The 26,333-nt window shown below is 35.5% G+C and overlaps 1 protein-coding gene across 1 annotated transcript in view; it reads left to right on the top strand.

Annotated features, from left to right (window-relative positions):
* KIAA0825 (KIAA0825 ortholog) overlaps positions 1 to 26,333 on the top strand; it is a 502,236-nt gene that overhangs the window by 103,554 nt on the left and 372,349 nt on the right. The window contains exons 7-10 of the mRNA XM_036750217.1: positions 5,074 to 5,339; positions 7,657 to 7,807; positions 21,458 to 21,648; positions 23,976 to 24,158. Coding sequence (XP_036606112.1) covers positions 5,074 to 5,339; positions 7,657 to 7,807; positions 21,458 to 21,648; positions 23,976 to 24,158 — 791 coding nt within the window. The remainder of the gene's footprint in view (positions 1 to 5,073; positions 5,340 to 7,656; positions 7,808 to 21,457; positions 21,649 to 23,975; positions 24,159 to 26,333) is intronic.

The raw sequence follows: 26,333 nt of genomic DNA, 5'->3' as shown, positions 1-26,333 counted from the left end.
TTCCTTTTGACTCTTTGTTGCTGACGTGGTTGATCATTAAATCTTTTTTTTTTCACTTATATGAATGTCATTACATCATCTGCCTCAATCTTTAATATTTACAAGAGAAGTATAGATATAGAATATTATGTAAAAAAACCGATTATACTAATAACCAAATCCAAACTATAGTATTCATAGAGTAAGCAGTTTAGGACAGAACCACTGGTTTTTCTTACTATTATAATCTCTCTAAAAAGTTTAAAAAATGAACTGTTGAAGATCATCCACTCTGTTTCAGGGAAGCATTCCTCACCTGGACCTCTGCCAAAAGTCTTGATCAGGCAACCTTAAACCATAGCCAGTTATGGAGGATTGGCTTTTGGCCAGTTCCCCTCCTCATTACCCCTCTAACCTTGAGAAAGGATGAATGAAGTCAGGGAATACCCCCTCAATGACCCCTTATCTGTAGTCTATAAGCAGATCTTAAATACACATGTAATTGATAATATAGAATTATTTGAGCTAACCTGACATACATAGTTGATGTGTCAAAAACTTTAATCTGTTAGATATAGTTAAATATTCAAGAAATTTGATGGAAACATGACACAATATCATTAGAATAAAATGAGATAATGCAGATAAATACCTAGTATGTTTATTTTCTCTACAGGATATCTCTAAAGCCTTAGCATAGTTTTAAGATTTAACAAATTCATAAATATAAATGCTAGAAACTTATTAAAAATTTGAAAGATTATTTTTAATCATAAAATATTGATGTTTCTTATTAAAATTCAGTGTAAACACTGTGCATCATTCTATTTGGTTTTTGAACTTAAAAAAAAGAACTTTCATCAGCTGCTGCTCCGTGACTCAGCTGCACTTGTTAAAGTCATCCAAAGATGAGGTTTTGATGCATACATAATTATGATGTAATCCAAAAGAAAAAGTCTAATTGAGGTAGATCAAGTGGCCAAGCAAGAGAACCTCCTCTGCTGATCCACCTCTCTGAGAAAATCATCCAGAAACTGTCGTACACATAATGAAGAATGACAAGGGACTATATCTTATTAAAATTAAAATTTTAAAAATTTATTATTCACAATTCACAAACTAATGCAGTAATTTTCAAATGATGTGGGGCTTTTTTGTAAGTTTGTAGCATTTATACTTCCAAAATTATTACTGCTTAAAGCTGAACTAAGACTGCATGCTTTACTACTTCATGGCTGTTTGACTTAATTGGTGGTACATGCATATGGTAAGTCCTCCACATTTAAAGGGAAGGATTCATGTATTTCTTTGGCTACAAACAAAACAAAACCCTTTTACTTTTCCATCCCCACATCCCTTCCTATCCTCAGTGGTGTAGAGAGTCCCCAACGTATGGATGGGCTTGAAGTAGGGATCAGCAATAGAAGAGATACATGTCTTATTGGAAGATTGGTTACTTTTTACAAAAGGACATTGCTGATGGATCAAGTAAATATAGATCTTGATACTTGGTGATATCAGTCTGAAGGTGGACATAGGAAAGAGATTAGCAGAAAATTTGACTTGAGACTAAGAAGTAGAAGAGTCCAAAGGCTTATCTACTATTCAGAAACTGCATGTATGTCTGTCATTAACATCTTCCAGAAGGCAGTTGGAAGATGCTAGGTGCAGGGAGTACCAAAAAAACATAGAAAAAATGAAATGATTATATTTTAACAGGTGAGGCAGGTGGTAACTAATATGGGAACCATTTCACAGTTGTATGTGTGTATGTATGTAGTCAGATTTGTTGGTTAAAGTAAAGGTCAAAAGCAATACCAAAGTAGAAAACATGATAAAGATGAGAAAATGCTGCCTGAAACTAACTATATCACCTTCAAATGAAGTATTTAAATGAGTTGTTGATGCTAAAAAAATGGGAAATGGATAAAAGTAATGGCATTGACTCTGATAATCACCATTTCTTAGAAAAGTTTAACTGATGAAAAACAATTAACATAAAAAGGAGGCCAAAAGAGCCTAGAAATTGCTTGATCCAATAAAACTATTTTGCTTTGTAAGTTCTTCCCAATGGTTATTTAGTATGCACAATGTATTAATATTTTACATATGTAAAATATGTTCTCTGGTTCGCTGGGGGTAGAGGAGAAAGGAAAGAAGCCATGGAGCCCTTGTTTCAGGTGGGCCCCACCCCTAAGGCTTCCCAAGCTGGTCATGGTCACAAATCTTACAATATGAATAGAGCCAGAGATGGGAAAGAAGATTGACCCAGGACCTGAAGTGACCTAGGTAGGAATCAGTCAGCATGCAAGCTTTGGGGAAAAGAAAATACAAGAATGAGAGAAGAATGAGAGGTATGGGAGGAGGCTTTTTCCATGTCAGGGCCTAAACTCGGGTCTACTGCACTTCTCTGCTAGCTGGTGAGCGAGCTGCTGCAGGAATCATTTGGAGGACCCAGTTAGCAACAGAGTAGTGATCAAATAAAAAGCATCCAAATGTGCCATTTCTGTCAACTTTACTTGACTAATTGTACTAAATAGAACAGCATTAGATATATTTGCTAGCTCATAGTGGTCATATAAGTAGTAATATCTCTATTGCAGACAGCTAGGTGGCTCAGTGGATAGAGCCCTGGGCCTAGAGTCAGAAAGACCTGAGTTCAAATCCAACCTCAGTTACTTACTAGCTCTGTGACCCTGGGCAAATCATGTAGCCCTATTTGCCTCAGTTTCCTCATCTGTAATATGACCTGGAGAAGGAAATAGTAAGCCACTCCTGTATCTTTGCTGAGAGAACCCAAATGGGGTCATGAAGAGTCCTGACTGAACCTGAATAACAATAAACTCTGTCTCTATTCTTGATCCAGTACAATGATAAGGACCAGTGTTGACAGTCTCACACTACTCCTAATAATTATGTGCTCCATCTACCAGTAAAGAACACTTGGGGGAAACAAAAAGCTCGGTAGTTCTCTGAGACTTGGATACCTCTATACTCTGGTCCTAGTCTTTGGATCTTATTGGTCAGTGGAGATTTATCCAAATACTCTCTTGCCTTGGTCCCCTACACCAAAAATCTCATCCTTCCCTCTGTGCTACATTCCTAGGAAGTCACACTAGTAGCCTAATAATTGTGAGTCAGTCAGGCAAATATGGCTTGAGGATATACAATTCTTTACAACAGGTCATAAAATCATACATATTAAGAAAACATGATTAATAAAATCATACATATTCAGAAAAGCACCATCTATATTGTGTGTCTGTCTTAATGTAGTTTGAGTGAGGTTTGAGATTCCAAGGTACAGTGCAAGGAAGGAAAGATCACTACAGCACAGAACAGGAGGAGACAGATGAAGGCAAGCAGAGAGAAGGCAAACGAAGCTAAGCCTTATTCAGCAAAACACAGTCAGGGAAGAGGGCAGTCAGAGAGGATGGAAACCGATCAATTCCCTCTGGGATTCCTGGTGGAAAGAGGGAGGGGGAATGTCAAAACCAGAAGAGAGCAGGTGGCTTTTTATAGCTTTTATAACTGGGTCAGGCAGACCCAGACTCCATGACATTGGGGAGAGAGAGGAGGGAGCCTGGATCTGGTGTGCAGATCAATAGTTCATATTCAGTCTCCCTGCCAGCAGGACATAGTGTTTTCAGCCATTATTGCAGGGCTTACTTTGTCTGACTGAGGGGTGACTAAGGGGCTTAAGAAACTCCCCTCAGCTTCTTCATTTAGAGGGGCAGGGAGGGTATTGAAGTTCTTATGGCATTGCAGGCTCCTTCTAGGCCAAGATATCCCTGAACCCTTCTGTTGGCATTCCCTAAACCCAGGAGGACTTCCAGGCCCACAGTTATTTTTGGTCTTTTATTTTCATTTATCATTATTCTGAAAACTTAACAAATGCCAAATAAAATAGGAATTTCTGTACACAAAGTAGAACAGAAAAAGGTGATTACACACAAATCTGTGAATCACTATTATGTAGTTTGCTTTTCCTTTTAAATGTAAGTGTGGATGTGTTGTTGTTTAGTCATTTTCATTGTGTCCAACTCTTTGTGACCTTCTTTTAGGGTTTTCTTGGCAGAGATACTGGAGTGGGTCTGCTATGTACTTCTCCAGTTCTGCTAAACTGAGGCAAACAGGGTTAAGTAGCTTGCCCAGAATCATACAGCTAGTAAGTGCCTCAGGCTGACTTTGAACTCAGGTCTTCTTGATTCTAGGCCTCACACTCTATCTACTGTGCCACCTAGCTTCCCCTAGTATAGATATAATAAATCTAAACATAATAACATATTTTATAATCCTCAAAGCTGCCCTGCTTGTCTGTTTCCTTTTGACCTCCCTCCTCTTCTGTTCAATCAGGAATCACAGTTCAAATGTTCACCCCTAACTGCTTCTGGCTAGCAAGCTTTCCCATTTCTGTGCCATTTATACATCCCTATAGGAGGCAGTGCTTAATCGGTTGAGGGAATTCAGGGCCTGGGGTACCACTTCCTCCTCTGATTTGCTCTCCCCATGCTCAACATTGTCACTAGCTGCAGCTCTACCTATGAACTGATTCTTAGCATGGCCAGCTCATCCAGTAATTCCAGTCATTCCTTATAGTTTATATATCACTGATGGGGCAGTGGAGTGGACTCAAGGTCAGGCCATGGCCCTGAAGGAGACTCTTTCCATGCCAGTCATGCCTCTCTGCCCTAGAAGGTTCTCTTCACCAAGGTTTCAAAGCTGGTTTAGTCAAATGTCACTTCATGCCTGGGACAGTCGCCTCTCCCATCCTTTAGCTCTTTTCTTATTATAAGTATTGTGGATGCACCCATTTTTTAGGAACTTTACGGGTCGAGTCAGGGGTACTATGGCTCCTATTTTTTTTCTTTTCTTTCTGGGGAAAGCAGAGTGAGGAAGGGGTTACTAATAGAAAAGTATTGTTTGGCATTTCATCCTGTGAAATAAGTTTTGTCTCCTCTTACTGAGGAACTGAGTCAACAGACTTGTTTTCGATGCCAAATTCATTATTGAGGAATTTGGCCATAATGTTCATAAGTTATCCAGTGTTGACAGAACACAAATAACTCAATGTCACATTTACTTCTCTCCTAGTTTTGTTCTGACATCATGGAAGAACTTGACATGATGTTTCCCCTAGCTCTCGCATGCAGGGACAGTTCATTTCAGGAAATTAGAGCAAACTTTGTGGAGGCCTGTTGCAAAGTAGCAGCAGCTGTCCTGGCAAGGTTGGAAGAGAGAAGCAAGGAAGTTCCTTCCAAAATACCCTTGCAAAATTTATATACTCTTCTCGCTACAGCAATATTTGTCTTTCAGCATTTTATACACTATGATGATTTGATGAAAGAAACAAGTAAGAAGTAAGTATCATTTAAAGTTAATAGTGTAAACATTTTATTTCATCTTTTGATAACATGGAGATCAAAGTTCCGTGATGACATCTGAGATTTAGTTAATAATCACAATGGAGTTTTCATCTATTTTTAAATATCTAAAGAAAAGCTGTGAAATGTGTGAAACAATATGCGTAAATTTTGGAAGTGTTCCTTTAAGGACCTACACATCCTTTCAACACAGACATAGGACAACTATTTTCTGGTTTCTTTGTTTTTGTAATAAAAATCTGCTAAAGAAGGAAATACATAGAATTTGAACAAGGAATTTTGCATAAGGGTATGAATTACACCTGTAAACTTTTTTGCCAACTTAGTGATTCAAATTTATGTAGAATGTTAATTTGAACCTGTTTAGTGATTAATGTAGACAAACCCTAGAACATCAATTTAATATAATAATAGTATTATTGATGATATTTGAATAATCTGATATTCATTTTTTCTGTGTTAGGAGGAGAATGAAAATATTTATGTGCATAATTTTCTACTCGTAAATAGCTTTTTTAAAGTTAATTTATTAGTTTGAGAAGTCAGCTTTGGTGGCAAGGGTTTTGGGGAGGAGAGAAGGACAGAGAGGATGGAACATCTGGGGAAGAATTTCTCATTCACTATCCGTCTATTTCCCTCTTACCACCTTTGACATCACAACTTCTGCCAGACTGAGCTTGGGTTGAATGAGAGGTAAGGATGAGGATAGGGTCACAGGGCATTCTTAGGAAGAAACTGGGAGGAAAATCCCAACTAGCAGTAGTGAGAAAGGAGGAGGTGAAACTGGTTATTCCGGGTTGGTAATTTTAACATTTGAGGCACCCATAAATCAATGGCTGCTTATACTTCTTATAGAGAAAAATTTAGTCACCAGAGCTATAACTAGCAATTTTGGTGCCTGGGTGAACAACATAAAACATGCCCCAGGAATATCAAATCTCAGAACACAAGCCCCTGTTAGAGGAGAGGCCTTGAGACACTCCCCTGTGGGAAAAAGGTGAAGATCCTAACATGCTGGCAAGGTCCCTGCTAAAGAAGCTTCCATTAGGGTAGCAATTACCATGGTGCTAGGCCTCCATAGATACCATTCCTAGCAGGAGGAAGCCTCTTCTCTTAACTTAATTATTTGTGCCAACTACATACTAAGTTTGGTGATTTCTGCTTGCTGGAGTAATACAAATACTACTAGCTCCCTTAAATTTCAGTGCAAAGTTTCACTTACCAGTCCTCTTTATAGCTTTGCCATTCATACTATACACACTAGAAGTGATGCTTCTTCTTACTATAAAGGAAAATGATGTGAAAAGAAATAGCCAAAAGGGAAATAAAATAATTATTAAATAAAATTTTAGTTAATTTTATTTCTTTAAATTATCAGATATAATGATTCATAGTTGAATTTTTTAAAGTGTCAGAAATAATTTTTTTATTGAATTTTCAAGGCAGTTTATAAAATATTGTCTACATAATTAAAATCTGAAAGTTTAAAAAGCATGTGGTGGAAGGACATAGGGTATTTTTATCTAAGTTATTTATGAAAAATGCATATGTCTCTGTAGTGACTGTAATAAGGTAGAGTGTCCTATGAAGAATCATTAGGATAGTGATAGGTCTTGTGTTCATTTCATTAAAGGATGGGCATTTTTAAGAGAAGAAAATATTCAGGGATAGAATAGCTGTTTTCAGCTATTTGAAGGGTGGGAAGGCAGAAGAAAGATAAGACCTTTTCTATTAGGCTCCCAGGGAAAGAAACGAGAGCAATGGACACTAGCTGCAAAGAAGCAAATTTTGAGGTCAGGAAAAAATTTCTATTATTTAGAGCTATTCAAAAAGGGGATGAGTTATGTTAGTAGGGAGCGAGTTCCACATCATTGAAGGTTTTCAAGGGGAGGCTGAATGAACATTGGTCAGGAATGTTATAGTGAAAGAGTCGAATTAGATGGTTGTCAAAGTCTCTTCCAACTATGAAATTCTGTATCAGTTGCCTAGATAATGTACTGATCTTTGAAATAGGCTTATAGCGAATAATTTTATTTATGAATGACCTATTGACAATGAAATTTGTCTAAAACTAAAGAGCATATTTGTAGAATATCAGATGTACAATTTTCAAAGAACTAGCAAAACAAAGACCAGCTTTTTTTATAAAGTGAACATAGGTTTTAGTATTCTAGTGCTGGGAGGAAATGAATGATTGATATCTAATAATCAAAACCATTTGTAGTTCTGGAGATTGATACCTCCTACTGCACAGGCCTTAAATCTCTCTCTCTTTGATCATTCCCTCAAACAGACCCCTATTCCTAGTGCCTGTCCAACGATATCAGGAACTCATCAGCACTCTCCAGGTTCAGGTTACGGACTACTGCGTCAGAGTTTGTGCTACAAGCATTTTACAGGATGCAGAGAGCCACCACTGGGATGACTACAAAGCATTTTATGAGGTGTGAAGTCAAGTTTGCTGTTCCTCCTTTTTACACAAATATGTTTGATTGCCTACCTGTTTTCTGACTAATTAAAAACATAATATTGGTATTACTTGAACACAAGGACTGTTAGAATAATATTTTTAAATATTGGATTTATACTTAGAAAAACATGGATCCTAAAATTATGGAATAACTAGACATAAGTACTCTCCTTCTGCTTAAAATAAAAATATCTTAATTTGAGCTAGAATACTGCAATACTGTACACCAAGAAGGAAAATAATTGAACACAGAGAAAAAAGATGATGATGCCAAGACAAATGCAACATTCATGTTTTCTGAGGTGCTAATGATAGGAAATGCTTCATTTTTTTGTTATTTTCCCGTCTGCTCAGTGTCTGTCCAAGATGTATGAACTGATGTGTAGATTGTCCTATGGACAATAGGCATTTTTTTATCCACTTAGTTTTTCTTGTACAATTATTCATTGGTAATATATTACAGTGCACTCCCACCCACCATGCACTTCCTGTTGCCCTTTGGGTGCCCCTCAACCTGTATTTTTAGAGACTGTGGTATTCCATGATATGTAGCTGTAGGGTATCAGTATAATTTTTTAAATAGACCGTTGTTTTTAAGAAGAAGGTTGAGATCACATTAGAAGCAGCCAGTGGTTTTCCCAAAGCTGCCTCCCTTCTGTTTAATTCTAGGAGCAGCTCATTGTCCATGCACATTGTATACACATTAGAGTAACTCACCGTAGTGATGATCATAGTTGAGAGACCATGTGATACAGGGGAGTCGGGAAAGCCTGATTTCAAATCCTACTTTAAACTTAATTCTAACTGCATGACCCTGGACAAGCCACACAACCTTTCATGGCCTCGGTGTCCTCACACCTAAAACGCACATTAATGAAACACCTGCACCACAAAACTGTCATGAGGGATCAAATAAGATCGTGCATCTGAAATGTTTTTCAAACCTTAAAAGGCTATATAAACATCAGCTAGTATTGTTGTTATTAATAATACTATTTGTTCTCATTATCCTTTTTTCTCATCTTTGGCTAGAAACAGTCCCAAGACAAGACACTGCCCTAATATTGTTATTATCCTCATATTACAGCCTGAAGAGATGTGTTGAGCTTCTCTAATTACCATAACATAATCTACATTGATCACCAAAGTGAGGCTCCTTAAAGTTAACCTTTCTATAAATTCTGGTGGTGATGACCTAGGCCAGAATTGCCACCATAAATGCTCCCATTTCCATAAACAAATTTGTATGACTCAGCCATTTTTGAGACCTCTTGGTTGACATTTTGTTGGCTGACTTCATGCTAATGTCTCCCATGGAGAGTGTGTTGATTCAGCTCTTGGATGTTAGCTGCTCCATAGACTTAATTCAGAGGTAATCCATATTAGGTTACATTCAACAAATCCAATGGCCTGTACCTATTTTCAGTCTTTACTATTGGTCAGTGAAATGATGTCTTCTTGTGCCAAAAAATCTTTCAGTAGGTATTTGGGTTTTCCTTGCATTGGTCTTCATGTAACCCTATAGCCAACCAGAACTTTTCCACATTATCCTTCTTCAGGGATTCTCTCTCCCCTAAATTATTTGTTTCTCAAGCCTTAGCAATAAAGTTTTGATTAAGGTTAAAAGATTTATTTTTCTTTGCTCTGACTCCTTGTACCACATTAACCTTTTGGCATTTGCTTTCAGTTGCTGATTAAGGGTACTTTAGGGATCATAGATTTTCTTCTATAGTTTTTAATGAGGCAGCAGGAGGTGCTCCTGAGCCAGGCCTTCCGAGCTTCCTACTTCCTCCTTCCTCCTCTTTTTGCGTAGGCATGATTTTATTTCAACTTACTCTTTCCAGAGGGGTGGTGCTTTCTTTTGAAACAACGGTGGGCCCGAAATGGCAGCTGCTGGTGGCTTCAAAGTGAAAGTCAGATTACCCACACTTTGCTTGTAGCCTGGAGCCTTTTTATCAGTTTGTGTCTCAGAATTAATCTGACCTCAAGTATTATTCTGTCTGCTTCTACTGCTGTGTACTCTCGATGAAAATATAGTTTATTTCAGCCAGTTTATATTGAGAAATCTGAACTGAGTTTTTAGAACTTCAGTATTATTTCTCTTCTAGTTTTGGCCTCCCTCTGTTCTCAGTCTCACTGCTAATAAGCCTACTAACTAAACTAATCTTAGCTAACTAAAATAATTTTAATGAGAAATCACTTAAAGAAATAACATTTACAGAAATGATGATATTAGAAGTAGGCACAGTCATACAGTGATAAAAAAGGAAAGGAAAAAAGATGTCCTCTTTATTTATAGCCACAGGACCAGGGATCAATAATGCAGGTTTTGCTCTAGGCATAGTTTGTATTTCTATTTTTTCTCATTCTCATTCTCATTGCCCTGGCTTAGGACTCCTTTAAGTTGCTTGCTGACCTTCCATCCTCCTGCTATGATACCTCCTTTCCCCTCGCTTGCTTCTTTGCATCTCACTGACTTGACCTATATTCCATCTTTCCTACCCTAAAATTTCCCTAGCTCAAAGTCAAGGTCAATGGCTCTTTGTGTAGTTTTCCATCCTGTCAAATCCAAAATCCCCCAGGAGCTTAGGGACTTCTGGGAAGACATCTATCCCACCTACAGACATCCCTAACTCTGTCTGCTCTATGTCTGAACATTTTAACTAAACTCAGAAAAGTGAGCTACATTCCATTTTCTGAATTCCAATCTGCATATTTCTTTGTTTTTGTTTGTTTTAGTAGGGAATATGACTTTCAGATTTTGTGCTTCTTACTGGAAGTTTACTTGGAAACAGCATGGTAGCTCAATTTTCTTTCCAAAATGGTTGGTTTGTTTTGCTTGTAATCTTTCTCTCTTCAACTATACATTCTCTTTTAGAGACCTTTCTCCCAGTTCCCACCCATTTCTCTGTATTTTTTTACACCAAAACGTGTATGAGTTTGAGCCATTTGCTGCCTAGTTCTGATAACAACTGTGTTTCTGAGATACTTGATCTCTTCCTTCCCACCTCCATTTTTATATGTTCTTCTGGCAGTCCCCAATTATGAAAAGAAGAAGTTCCTCCTCCTAATGCATTCCTTCTGTCCCTCTTTTTTCTTTCCTCTCATAAAACCAACAAATCAGAACAAACCACACTCAAATTCTATGTTTCTCCTTCTTTACCTCCTCTTGACCCTTGAAGAAAGTAGAGTTCTAAATACCTTGTTTCTTCTCCCCATGTTAGAAAAAGTTTGCTCATCATTTTACCCCTGTTGGTGTCTCCTGTGTTTGAATTTCAAAGATTCCAGCCATTTCTGGCCTTTATAGGTGGAGTGCTTGAATGTCCTCTAATTCTTTTGTTAGGATTATATTCAGTTTTTCAGGATAAATTTATTCTTGGGTGTAAGCCTTTTACTTTTGTCTTTTGTCATATCATATTCCAAGATTTCCTTCCCTTTACAGTAATTGTAACATAGTCTCTGTGATCCTTATTGTAGTCCATTGGTACTTGAACTTTTTCTTTTTGGCTGCTTACAGAATATTTTTCTTTGGCCTGGAATGCCTATATTTTGTCTATGATATTTCTGGGTCTTTTCAATTTGGGATCTCTTTTGGGAATGACCAGTGGATTATTTATATTTTTACTTTGTTCTTTGGTTTTAATAGTTTGGGGCAATTTTATTTTGTGATTTCTTAATACAGGGATCTGTATTTTTCTTCAGGCAATGTTTCAGGAAGTCCAATATTTCTTAAATTTGCCTATCTTTGATTTGTTCTGTCAGTTGTTTTTGGTAGTAGATATCTCACATGTTCTTCAAATTTTATTAGTCATTTGACTGTTCTAATATTTCTTGTTGTCTCATGTTTTGTGTGTTCCATTTCTGTTTTTTTGGAAGTAGCCACTTGTTGAGTAAAATCCTCTATTTTTAAAATAAAGTATTTATCCTTTGATTTTGCTTCTGAAGTGCTCTTAATTTCATTTTTCGTGTCATTTCTTGAGTTGACTTTTAGAGTTCTTATAGCTTAAAGAAATACTTTAAGCTTAACATTACATTCTGAATTCCATAGGCCATTTACTAGCTTTTCAAAGTGATGTTTATTGTTCAGTTAAGAAGTAAAGCTCTTTAAATCTTCATAATATGTTAACCTCTTGAACTTTCCTTTAGCCTGAATTGTTTTATTGTTGTTATTGTTGTTTTCTTAGGGTTTTTCTTCTGTTTACTCATGTCTCTAGCCTCAAATCCTAGATTTAGATTTCGTGCCATGTCCAGGCTCTATCCTATCCTGTACTTTTGAATAGGCTGTTTAGGCCTTGGTAGTACAAAACAAATGCTATTGCTATTTCCTTACTAGAGTCCTGAATGTGGCAGATAGATTCTGGTCCCCTATCTGGATCTCTTTTACCACCTTGGCTGGACGGGGAGCTGGGACCACAACGCAATATTCATAGCGCCAAAGGCAACTATAGTTCTGAATTGCAAAATATAATGGACTCTCTCTATGGAAGTCAAAACCAAAACATTTATTCAAACACCAGAAAGCCACATCCATCATAGCAGCAAAGAAATCTATACACAACAACAATGCAGGGGGCACCACCATCCCAAAGGCTACCCCCTGCTCAGGCCTTCCCACAAACAAAAACTCACAGCTAGCTGCTTCTTCTCTTTCCCTCAGCTCTAACTGCTCTGACCAACTTCCTCCATTATGCTCCACCCTTCCTGTTCCATCCTTCCTTCTCCACCCTTTCCTCTTCCACCCATTCAGCAAGCTCCTCCCACCACAGGCTTCATGTGACTTAGGTTTCTGTGTGACTTAAGCAGGTCACTTGGGCCTATTAATGGCTGGGAAGATCTTCAAATTTACGTTACCATTACACAGGTCCCGGTGCTATCCCATCCTATACTTTGGAATAGGCTAGTTTGGCCTTGGTTGTCCCCAGTACAATACAAATGCTATTGCTGTTTCCTTACTACAGTACTAAATGTGGCAGCTAGATTTTGGTCCCCTATCTGGATCTCTTTTGCCACCTTGGTTGGGACAGGGAGCTGAAACTAAACCCAACCTTCATCACAGTCTTTGATTTCAGTTTCTGTCTCCTTGCATCACTATACAGGTGTTACCCCATTGCTGTCTCCTCATGAGATCATTTACCAGGGCCTGGCTTTGTCCTTTGCTGGTGCTCCATCAGGCCCAAAATGGATTTTAGAAATTATCCTGAGGGGCCCTGAAACAAATGCCAACTTGACACCCCACCCTGTCTCTTCTTCTGTAAGCAGCCAACTATCAGGAATTTGCTGTTTTCTTTGGTATGGCCCTGACCATCTGTAAGACCAGATATCAGAGATTATGCTAACTTCTAGCCTCTGGAACATCCCAGAGGAGTAAGCTTCCTGAGACACATCTGCTCCTCTTTTTCTTTGTATAGTCACCTACCAAGAGCTGGCTTTGTTTCCTCCTCCAGTCCTGGCAAAATATTAGGGATTGTGCTGGCTTTCAAGCTGCATGGCTTCAGGGCTGCCTGATGTATCCCTGACTAGAAAGCTCATGGTTTGTGCCTGTCATCTTCTGTAGTCCTAGCCTAGATGGATGAACTAAGCACTATTTCTCTTTGGCCTTATCGAATCTTTGCTTCATCTGCCTTTTTTTCTTCTTTGTTGAAGTGTTTCTCAGGGGAAACACACTTGCTTAGGTCTTTTCATGTTGCCTTCTTTGCTGAAAGTCTTTCTCCTCAAGATGCTTCTGTCGGTGGTAGTATTTCACATCCGTCTTTAGGTATATTATCTTTCCTCCTCTGGTCCTTATCATGGCAATAGCTGCAGCATGTATTATTTTGTGAAGGACATATAATGTTCTAATACTTTGTCAAATATCATGGAAGAATAAGTGCTTTCTTGTTGGTTATAGCCTATATTAGTTTTTGAAAAATACTTTTTAAATTACTCTGTTTTGCATAATTGATCTATTAGTTTGATTCATATCATCATTAATGAAAGCAAAAGGGATTGTTATTATTGTTCTTATTCTCATATGTTCATCTAGGATGCCCTTGATACATGTATAGATTGCTCTCATAAACATTCTGTAAAGGTTCTGAAGTAAAAGCATGTAAGTCAGTTTTATCTTTTTAAGTTTCAAATCAGACCTCCAGTCTCATTGATGTAGCTAGCTACTAGCTAACAAACTCCCTTTCCCAATGCATATTAGCATTTGCTGAGCAACTAAGTCTTAGAGAGTTGCTTAAACCACTGAAAAGTCAAATAACTCACCCAGTGTCACACAACCAGTATATGTCAGAAATAAGACTGAAATTCAGGTCTTCTTGACCTTGAGGCCAGCTCACTATCAGCTATTCCACAGTTTTCTCTCATTAATGTCATCTTGTATAAATTTTAGAGGCAATAATTAGGTCCAAGATTTTTTCCAAGCCTTATGCATCCTTCTCTCAGGTGCTTTGAGAATCAACCCCTCACTCCTCAAAATTGTAGTACCTTGAGCTCATAAATATTTGTCTAAGTTTTTCTTCCCATTTTTATTTTCTTTAGTGAAACTTCTACTTTCTCTTGTAACATTTAGGGGACCTGTCATGTTAAAAAGTCTCTATTGTCATTGATGGATAAAAGACTAATTAAAAAATCACTACAGATGACCTTTCATTTCACCTTTTAAAATCCTCAGGATGATTTCTCCTAGTAAAGTCTGTCATGAAGTTTTCTTTAAATTTGTTTTTCCCCCCTATTCATTGCTACTTTGTGGGAGGTTACTGTTCATAACTTTCTCTCATACTTATCTATAAGGTATTACAGTTGGGTTTTTACTCTAATCTACCATTACCTTGTCTACTTTATCTTTCAAGGTAAGCAAGTGTTTGCTGACTGAGGTGTTTTCTAGGATCTTTTTTTTTTTTAAAAATCTCTTTGTTAAGGAAATTAATTTGCATCACTAAACTTCCTTAGGGAATGGTATTAGTCTGTGTCAATGTCTGTTCTTTCATCGATTTTTTTTTTGCTCTGACAGTTTAATAGGTCAGGCATGAGTTATTAATTCATCCAGCAAGAAGCATTTATTAAATACCTCTTTACGTTAGGCACTGTGCTAGGTGCCACAGACACAAAGACAAAAATGAAAATATCTCTGCCCTCCAAGAGATTACCATGTAGAGATAACGTGCATATGTATATACAAGTATATGCAAATCGCATGCAACACAGACACGAGGTACACTTGCAGGGTAAGAAACTAGCAATGGGTGGACTAGGAAGGGCCTCAAGCTGAAGGTGGTGCTTGAGCTTAGCCTTGAAAGAAACAAAGAATTTCAAGAGGTATAGGTAGGGAGGGAATACCCTTCAAATAGAGGAGACAACTAATTTAAAGGTATAGATATGGCAGATGTAATAGTATGTATGAAGAAAAGCACAAAAAAACCCTAATCAGGCTGGATTGTAGAGTACATGGAGTAGAGTAATGTATAATTAAAACTAGAAAAGTAGTATAGGGCCAGATTGTGAAATGATTTAAATGCCATACAGAGAAGTTTGTATTTTGTCTATCAGCTCTCTTTTGTTCATCTTCTTTCTCTCAGCTACATTTTCAGCTCCTTGTAGGAAGGGAAGGTTCTTTTTCTTTTTCTATATCTCTAGTACCTAGTTCAATGCCTGGAACATTATACTTGCTTACTCAATGCTTGCTTAATGAAAATGCTTTTGATTTGGGAGAGCAAAATGCTGTTCCCTTCCAACAAGAATGCATTATTATCATGCATTTTTAATGGTGGTTTAGCACATGCTAAACCACTTAGACCACCTGAAATGACATCTCCCACATGGATGACAGTATTTTAAGTGGTCTAGGCATATGCAACCTCCCATTATAATAATTCATGCATATATCAAAATTAGGCAAGGTTTCCCAAGAAATATAACATGACCTTCTTAAATGACTCTCTGATCATTAATATATGTTGAGGCATAAAATGGAAATAATATGCTCAGTGGTCATGGTTGCTATTGCTATGGAGAAGAGTCATTACACAGTCCAAGTTGAAGAGAAATTCCTTTTAGATAATGAGATCCTCCAGATCTTCCTTTTTGCACATATTATTGAAGTGATTCAATTCTTAGAACATTTCAGAGACTCCTAGATGAGTTCCATAACCACTCAAAGTGTGCGGAGTGTTTATTACCTAATCTATGATATATAGTTATATGGACAGTATAGAGATTATGTGTATGTACATTTCTCTCTCTCTCTAAATATATATGTATATATATGTATGTACATAAATTTTTTAGTATATTACAAATTTATGTTACAAATTGCTAATAGTAAGTTGGGCTTAGATAAGCAGGGGGAGGAGAGTGGGCTAGTTTGTCTGTAGATTACTAAACTCTTTGAATCATTCCAAACTTCTCCCTGAGATGAAGGCCCATCTTTTTAATGCTAATATTCAACTAATGTTGTTGAAAGTCATGGAACACTATAGTCTCCAAAGTATTAAAATTAATTAGCATTCAGAAGTCAAATATAGATGTTTCTAGCAGCCTAAATAACATAAAATGAATAAGGAGCGATGGAGATGAGTTGCATGTAAAGGTTGTTGTCAACAAAAAATACGTAATTGAAAAAAAATGCAGATTGGTCACATAGCAAGAGTGAGTGATAACGGTTTTTCAGCCCATCTGGTATCTTTGTAATGTCAAGAGAAAACAAAGGAAGCTTTAGAATGTGAAGTGGAGTTCATTTGTGGGAACTTATAAGTACATGGACAAAAATCATATAGGAAGGACAGGCATGCAAGATCAGAGATCTAAGTATGCTTCTATGTTGATGTTTTGGTAAACATTGTGATACAGTGGAAGGATTTAGAGGAGCCCAGTTCCCAGCTCTGATTTTTATAACATTTGTGACATTGGGTAAGCTTCCCCACCCTCAATTTTCTCATGTGGAAAATGAGGGTTGAAATAGATGATTTCTAAGATCCCTTATAGATCTAGATATACTCCTATGACAGTTTCTGAAGAATTAAGCCGCAGATCACCCAGTTGTTGTGAGTACATGACAATGCATTACCAACTAACTTATACAAGAGAAAGATGTATAAAAGATGTCAGTGGATTGATGTGTGACCAGAAAAGTTGGACTGGCCATAACTGATGGAAAATCTATTTTGCTGCTTTGGTATCCATACAATAGTAAAAGAATTAGAGGATGATCCTAGCAAATTGGGTCAACTCTATGTGGTTGATTTATGGGAGACCATGGACAGAAATCACACAGAATGGGAGGAATGCGTATAGATTATAATTTTAATCATTGGAGGAAGGACAACAGCAATGATGTGACAGGTCAAAGTATCAAAATATTTTGATAAGCATGGTTTATTAAATATTTTCTATTTTTCTTATTCCTTTTCCCTTTTTCATGAATTTGATCATGATTTGCATTCACTCATTTGGTCTATGTCTTGAAATCCCAAAGTTATCCTGAAATTAAACCCTAGTGATTCCCAGTGCAGCAAATTATTCATCATCAGGATTTGATTGTATTTTTTCCCCTTAAATCCCATTGATTATACATCAACTACATTATTTGAAATTCCTTGAAGCTAATTTCAAGTTAAATCGAAGATTTAAAAAAAATTCCCTAACTATGTAAACCTTGAATAGTTTTTTGTACTTAACCCTTTCCTCCAGATTAGAGATCCCAATTTCTGTTTTTGTTCGTTGTCATGAGAACTAATGTTGAGCATACTAGGTGATGTCTGTTGAACCTAGTCAGTAATTTTGACACCTTAATTACAGTGGAAGTTCACAAGATAAAACGAGATAATGTATATAAAACACCTTTGAAACTTTTAAGGCCTACACAAATATCAATTATTATTGTTATGATTATGCTTCATTTACTTGTAGGACAATTGTTACCCCAAGACTCGCCATTAAAGAAAAGGAGAAGCAGATTAGAAGCTTTGGAAAGAGCCTGTTTCTTCTGAATCATTCTTTCTCTTCTTCAGTGGCCCTTCCCAGATGGGTTTAGCAACCACATCAATTCTACTTTTGCCCCACACAGCATGCTTCTTAAAGAATCAGTAGAGAGAACAAGTAAGGGAGAGAAAGGCAGAATACCATCATACAGCTGGTAGCTGGAGATAAGAATTGAGGCGTTGAGCATTTTCCTCTCTTGGCAGTCTCACAAATTCCCCAGTTTGGTTTCAGGTAAACTGAAAGCTTGAAATGTGCTTATTGAATTTTTCTAACTGAGAATATATCAAAATGAAAATTATTCATCTCTATGATATTTTCAAGGACCATATATATCCAACACTATTTAATTGGTCAGCTCTAAATGCTTCCTTAAATGCAATTTGATGCAGAGAATAGCTTCATAGAATGACATAAACAATAAGTGGATTTTCAGGCCCTATTATTGAAGCTACCAAGTAGTTAAGAAAACAAATTACCATGTAACATGCAGCTTTTAGATCTTATGATATAGGCTCTAGTTTAGAAGACAGAAATAACAAGATAGTTACTCTGTGATTACATGGTACAGTAGCTTCCATATACTTACATGGTCAGTAGTTACAATTTAATTGTAGAGCTGGTGCATCGTTATTTATGCTCTGAAAAATAAAGTGATCCTGCTTTTCTATACACCGAAAATAAAAACCTTCTAAAAATAGTGTTGGGTTTTAAATGTTTTGACATCTGGAGTATCTGACATGATTTTTTTTCTCACTTACTTCCCCCATTCCTTCTCCTATTATTCCAACTGATTTGTAAAACAGAAGTAGTAAAATATTCTAGTAGGGTTGACTTGAAAGAACAGGAGATAGCATCCCCATGACTGGAGGCACGATAATGCTCTCAGGGAACAGACTCCCATATAGAAAGAACAGGGATGGGAAAATAAATTAATTTACAACATCTGAAACAATATGCACCCATGGTTTTGTGATATCAATTTTACCCTAACTATATTACTTCCATAAAACTGTTTTTCCCCCAAAACTGTCAGGGTGTGAAAACCTAAAGGTTTAGTATCTCACAGATTAAGTGCTGGTTGTATTCAGAGTACATTTTAAAAATCAAGCTTTTACCAGGGTTCACATCTGCCGCAAATTTGGGCAACTTATGTTTTCCAATAGTCAAAGAATAACAAATTGTCTGTTCAAAGATAATACTGAGTGGCTTATGTAATAAAGCCCAGCTGCTTGTTTCCTGACATATAATCTAAATAAAAGCTCACATCTGCTCACATTATACTGAGTCTGCAAAAATAACAGATGTTTACCAGTAGAATAGTTTTGAAATTACAACAAATAAAGAAACAGGTCAGAAAAAATGAATGCATCATATTTTGTCTTTAATGAAAACACTGTTGCTTCTGCTGTAACAGTACACATTTTGAAAAGCCTTGTTAGAAAGATTGCCAGTTTAGGATCATTTGAAGTAAAAAGAAAGCATTTTATACAAGTATAAGCAATAAGAATGTGGTGGATCGTAAAAAACAAACACTTGATTCCTCTTCTTTTTCAAATGAAGTTCAGCTGTGAGGAGGTCTATAAGGCACATTTATGTCCATTGGAACATAGTGATGAGTAATGCATATTTACATATCCATATATGTATAAATATCACTTCTATATCATGTGATATCATAATTCAATTTATACACACTAAAAATAAGAAATATAAAACATGAGGGGTTATTCTTATAGTATAAATCTTAATAAAGTTGATTTTCCCATATTTTTGAGAACTTAGAAGATCACAAGAGCCAAGGTGTTGTAAGCATATCTGACTTTCTTCAGGAATGGTGATATAAACGTAGTCAAATCGTCACTAAATTCTACTTTATGGCAATGTCACACCCTCCCATCCCCAACAACACAGGGCCTCCCCACCCAAATATGAGACAAGCAAATGCAAAGCTTGTTTTTTAAAATTCAGGTTGTTTAAATTTTTTTATTAAAAACTTAACATTGGACATATAATTAAATTTGCTTAGTAACTATTTAAATTTAAATTAATTTCACTGCATAAAGTATCATGACATGCTTAGTTATTCCCTCAAAGTACCCATCATAATTCCTTGTCCATTCATTTGCATGCACTTTTCCTCATGTGATTGTTGTTGGTATTTTCTTCATTCTTCTAGTCCTGCTTTTTTTTCTTTCCATTTTGCCAGATTTCTTTGTATTTAGTTTGTACTTTTAAAAACATGCTTGTTTATCATTGGGCACCACAGAAAATATGAGGCACTGTCATGGGCCTACTTCAACCTAATTTTATAAGCTCATGCCTTTATCCAGTCATAGACCTAATCTAGTCATCAACTAGGAAAGTAGAGATTTGAAATTCTGGCTCTAGTTTGAACTTCTCTTGGAGTGAAAGTGGTGGTAAAGATGCTTCCTGTAGGGATAACAATGTGTCTTTGTCTCCAAAATCCATGAGATCAATACAAACCATTATTCCATTGGATGCAAATAATTTTAGTAATCAAAAGTTAATATCCATAAAGTGACTTATTAAATGTGTCTACTTATGGGACCATAAACTTTGAGGGTAACAGATGCCTCTTTGAAGAGTCACAATTCAGAATTACAAGTCATGATTGAAACAGACATTTTAATCTAAGAAGAGAAAATATAATGTCTCATTATTTTGATATTTTTACATGCACAGGATCCAAATTATATAGAAAGAGTGCTATATCCCATATTATTTACATTATCATATAATGTGGAAATATACCAAATAATCGTGTGATCTGGTTTGACAAAAAGGTCAGTTTATTCTATAAGACTGTTAACTACTTAATGATTTAAAGATATTTGGAGCCATATTCTTATTTCTCTCTTTTTCCCATGTGCCATCACTACTTGGAAAGTTCCCCTTGCAGTCAGGGGAAGCTTTGTGCAGAGAAGAGATTTGTAGAGGTGGGGGAGAAGAATGAGAATTTGGCTGTTGAATATATGAAGTACAGTTAAAATGCTAAGTAATAAAAATAAAACATCTGCCTAGAAGCCTTATAAGTTATATGATTTTGGTGTCTTCTTCTGGTATTATTAAGATGTCATAGGTGAAATATCTTAATGTAATCTTCAAAAGTTTCCCAACCCCTTTGGTTACTTTTATAGCTGTAAGAATGCAGTTGCAAGATTATTTTTACTGCTGCCCTTTTATCATAATTGGTCAATTTGAAACATTTATAAAATTCTGTCAGTAATGATAATAGTTGTAGAGAAATATACATATTTAAGTAATTTAAATAATTTGAGTCATGTTTTTAGAAGTTCTGGCCACTATCTTAAGCTAGCCTGACTAGTATAGCAACTACGAAGCAGATAGTTTTAAAGTAAATTTTAAACAATAGGTCAGGAGTAGGTTAATTAAGGGTATGGTGGGTTAAATGCTTGTGGTTTGGCCTTGTGGTAGAATAGTTGGTTTTGTAATTGAAAAAGAACATGTGTTTCTTTGTCAATAAAGATGTTTTACATCTTGTCAAGAATCTTTCTTGGTCGTCTAGTGTCTCAAACTCTTCAGCTATTTCCTTTCAGCCTGAACTAATAAGATTCACAGGAACCAAGTTGACATTTTGGAAGATGTGATTCTATTGTTTAATGTGTGGTGGTTTTGCCAGGGGGAAAGATGCTCATTCTCTATCCAGATGTGGCATTATTTCTGCTGTGCTCTCCATCATGATCTGTGGGCTGTTCTACCCCCCAAGTTAGCCCAAGAGATTCTCATAGACGTTTTGGAGAAATCTTTGGATCTGCTGGCCTCCAGATATTCTCAGGCCCATCCCAGTTATAAGAGAACTCCACAGATAAGGTAATTGAAATATGATTTCTAGGTACTTTGTTTTAAATATATGGTTTTCCTTAATTTTATGTTAGTCATAATTTAATTCTGACTCATCTAACAAAAACCCTGTTCCTATTTAAAATTTTTATGACTCTTTAAAGGGTAACAGGTAAATCTCCTTAGATAGTTAAAGGGAATTGTGAAATATTCCTAAAAAACTTTGTTTCAAGAATTTTATAATACAGTTGTACAACCAAATTAAGGAAATTCCTTTTTAAATAATGGTAATCCTTAGCTCATTCAAAGTTCCTACCTCCTTTCTCTTCATCTATTGTACCTTTTTATCCTTTCTTATTTCTTTCTTTGATTTCTTTGTTCTTATTTTGTATTAATAAGGACTACTTCAACACATTATAATTTCAAGGAAGATTAGGGGCAACAGTAATTATGTATTAAATCAGGGACATTAACTTTGAAGTGAATTAGTAATAATTAGTAAGTTTCATAATTTAATTTCATATATTAAATGGTATCCTACAGCAACACTATTAAAGTGATACTGTTTTTAAAATATTCTGTTTTCATATAATTAATACATATCTTTTACATACACACAATTTTAGGTATCTTTTGGGATACCTGTAGTCTTCTACAGATATTAAGGAGCTTTTTTTCCAGTAAGGAAGAATCATTTCTTGATCACTTTCTTCCAAAGTATCTTGCAGTTTTCAGAGTGTCTAGGCCTGGTGTCAGTGTTTCATAAATACAGTATTTTCTAAAGCTGTTTTACATTACTGAATAAGATAAAAAATATTCTCTGCTGAAGAACAAAATGAAAAATTTCATTTGAAGGCATAAAATATTTTCTTTCATTAAGGCGACTTAGTAATAAATCACTTTTGACTATAAGATTTGTAGTCATTACTTCATAGCATACTCAACAGAAGTACATTCACATGAAGTATGAAATGTATTTAATTGCTTAACTATACTGTTCAAGTGATTGGTTTCTGCTGGTAGTATAAACATTGTATTCAAAGCCAGAGACTACCCTTCCCTACAATGGATTTTGTAATTTAATCTAATATTTTATATTTAAAAGTTACCTCAAGCCTCCTGTAGTGAATGGGACACATTCCTTAAACATCTGTCTAATACAATCCTATTAAACATACGTGATATTAGTACCTATTATATATAAGATGCCAATCCAAAATTAATGCTTCCTGGTGGGTAATTTAAATTATATATATTACCTTATACCCCTTATTTTAATCATCTGTAATTTATTTAGCAAAACCTATATACGAACTACATTTGAATCCACTCAAGGATAGTTAGTCTTGATGGACTTCGTACAGTCTTCATGCCCTATTTGACATTTTGTAAATATTTATATTGTCACATAATGGCTAAAGATATTTAGACACTTAGCAGAAATATTCCAAATAAGTTGAAGCCAAAAGGCAAGATTTCCCAGCAAGATACCTGGACTGACCAAACATTTCTTCAGTTCTTCTCCCTTTTATCCTCTCATTTCTACTTTGTCTCTCATCTTTTACTTCTTTAATTCTGTCTACAGAAATTTAAGAAATAGCAAATTCAAGTTTAAAAAGTTAAATGAGATACATAAGATTCATTTACATACAAAAATAATTTTAAATAGAACCTGTTGAGGTAATGCTATATTTGTGAATCTTTAGCTAAAATAAAAAACAAGAAGACAAAGACATGTTGGAAATTAGTGAATACTATAAGCATATTTTCACATATTTCATTGTTTTGTAACCAGTAAAATTAGAATCAGAAAATTCTCAAAGTTCAAGTTTCTCCAGTTGTTCCAAAGGTGTCATCCCTTCTGCTTATCCCCTACTTGCCATGCTGGCTCTTTACTGGGTCCTATATCTTTTTTCTCTGTATCTTGACACTGGGTAAGGTCATCTTTTAACATCTGTCCACATGCTTTCTGGTAGCAAAAGCAAATTTTGGATACCTCTTTCTTTTAATTCAATTTCACATGGCTTTCTTTTCCTTTTTTTTTGAAACCATATCTCATTTTCTTCACTGATAATGCAAACTAAGCATGCCACATAGCTAAGATAGATTTATACTTCTGAAATGTTTTCCACTTCTAGGCCTTATTTTTGCTAACAAGAATGTTATGTCTGCCTCCCACATAAGAGATGAGAAACTTTATTTGCATTGTTTAATCTTTTTTCCCCATTTATTATTGATAGAACAAACTCAATCTTCTATACACAGGCATTTTTTTTCTTATTCCACATATGGGTGATGTTGTAGATATCAAGGCCAAAATATCGCTATTAAATATAATTGTCTCTTTACTTTTATAGATTTGATGTTACTGCAGTTTTAATATGTATGGAGGAAATGTTCTGGTCAATTTGTAGATCAGTGCAAGAACTTTTGAATCCTCGTGAATGTATAAATGAAAAGATCTTGAAAATTCATACCCACTGCAATAATCTGTTTACAACACTGATAATTTTGACATCACCATTAACAGAATTATATAAGTAAGTAGGATTCTTATTATTTTCATGTTGCATGATTTATATAAGTAATTGTTCTTCATAGGATTACAGATTTAGAGCTGGACAGAGCTGGATGGCCATTAAGTCCAGCTGCTTCATTTTATAGATGAGGAACTGTCTGAGGTGGGATTTGAACATAGGCCTTCCTGACTTGGATTCCCATGTCTTATCCACTATCTCTTAACGTGGTTTTCATTTTTAGTGTAAAGGAATGAAAAGAACACAGGACTACAAATTAGAAGACTAAATTTCTAATTCCAGATGCACTAATAATTAGCCATATGACCTTAGATAATCATTTAACTTCAAATTTCTCATCTATAATATGAAGATAATACCTGCCTCACAGAGTTTTCATCAGGACCAAATAAAATCTAATGTGGGAAAAGCATTTTGAAAGGTAAAAATCAACACTCAAATGTGAAATGTAATCATTGCCTCAATTATGAAAATATATGATGTACTTTCATTAGAGTCTTACAGGGATGTCTCTTGGTAGCATGAAGGTGATTTCAGGTTCATGAGAGTTTTGAAGCTTTAAAAAAATTTTGTGAATTGCTATGGAATTCTGATTATTTTGATTAATTTTAATATGTTCCAGAAGGTAGCTATAGATATTATAAATTAAAGTATTAGGCTCCTGGTACAGCTAGGTATCTTCTTACTGTAATGGTATTTGCGGTAGAACATTATTTAACATAGAAGAACTTCAAAACAGAATTTGAGTTAAACTCCAACCCTTACCTCCATGCCCACCCCCATTTCCTGTCAACCAAATAGTAACTTCATCTGCCTATGTATTTAATTTATAAATTATTAAGAAATTCTCATGGCATTGTCATTGCTTCAGATAAATCAGGCCTACCTACTAATATGTCTTTCTTTAAGTCACCGGGTAGGATGAAGTAAAAATAATTATTTTCAGAGAATCTTCAAGACTTTTTTATGTTAGAAATTCCAAAAGTAATTAACAATCTTTATTTCAATTTCCCTATAATTTTCACCCACTCTTTGGCTTTTAACAAATTGGCTGCATACAGATTGTTCTCTCTGACAGCCTTAGGTTGAGGACTAATTTTAGAAATGGAAAACTCAGAAAGGGGCAAGAAATAGTAAAATATATTTCCATGAGCTTTAGATTTTATAATTTCATAATCGTGAAAATCTCAGGGTTTTAGACTTATAATATATCTTATAAACTGAATTACCAGAGAGGAAAAAAATGCCCTTCTGTCTAGTGGATCATTCGATCTAAGAGTAAGGCTCTGTGAAAATCAGGAGCAAAGTTGGCAAATTTCATGGATTGGTCATGGTGAACAATATTGAATTTCATGGTTTGTCTCAGATTAATAGGAAAATATTAAAACAACAATTCATCTGTATAAAAAATAAGTGATTATCAAAGATTGTATATTTTTTAAGAATAAAGAACATATTCATTATTGTTAACTTGGGATCTTTTAATATTTGTTTCTTTACAACAGTATAAAGCTTTGATATCTGTCATTTCTGCATTGTGCTACAGATTCATTCAGCAAATTTAAATTGCTAATTTCTGCCAAGAATATTGCGCATTCTACACAATGAGTTGCTAATGATTTTACTTGATATTAAGTACAAATGGAGTACTCTGTAGCATGAAAATCCACAACTAAGGATGTAGGGACAAATTTTTCCATTAAGTTAATCTAAGAAAGGCCAAATGAAATGTTTGACTTGAGTTTAAAAAAAGCTAAGATGACGGTGAAGTCAAGCCCCAAACAGAATAAAATTCTGGAAATGCTATGAATGTATACACACACACACACACACACACACACACACACACACAAATGCACATATGTGTGTATATGTATGTATATGTGTGTATGTATGTGCATACACACATATACCTATATATCTATAAATCTTCATGTCAAAACAATCGTTACATTATTTCCAGACTTCTAAGTGAGTCTGCATAAATTTCAAATCTAATTCATAGGTATTCTCCTGTAACACAATTTCCTACTTTTGAAGTATCTTGTATTTTTCATTGGTGAGTGATCATTCCAAAGCTTCTGGTTTTCTCTCAATACTAGGGGAAAAATACTAATGGCTCTTGCCCCAAATGAAACTAAACTGTATACAAAGCTAGATAGAACACAAGAGCATGCT

This window comes from Trichosurus vulpecula, chromosome 1 (genome assembly GCF_011100635.1).
Source record: "Trichosurus vulpecula isolate mTriVul1 chromosome 1, mTriVul1.pri, whole genome shotgun sequence".
NCBI lineage: Eukaryota > Metazoa > Chordata > Mammalia > Diprotodontia > Phalangeridae > Trichosurus > Trichosurus vulpecula.
This window is presented reverse-complemented; position numbering and strand designations above follow the sequence as displayed.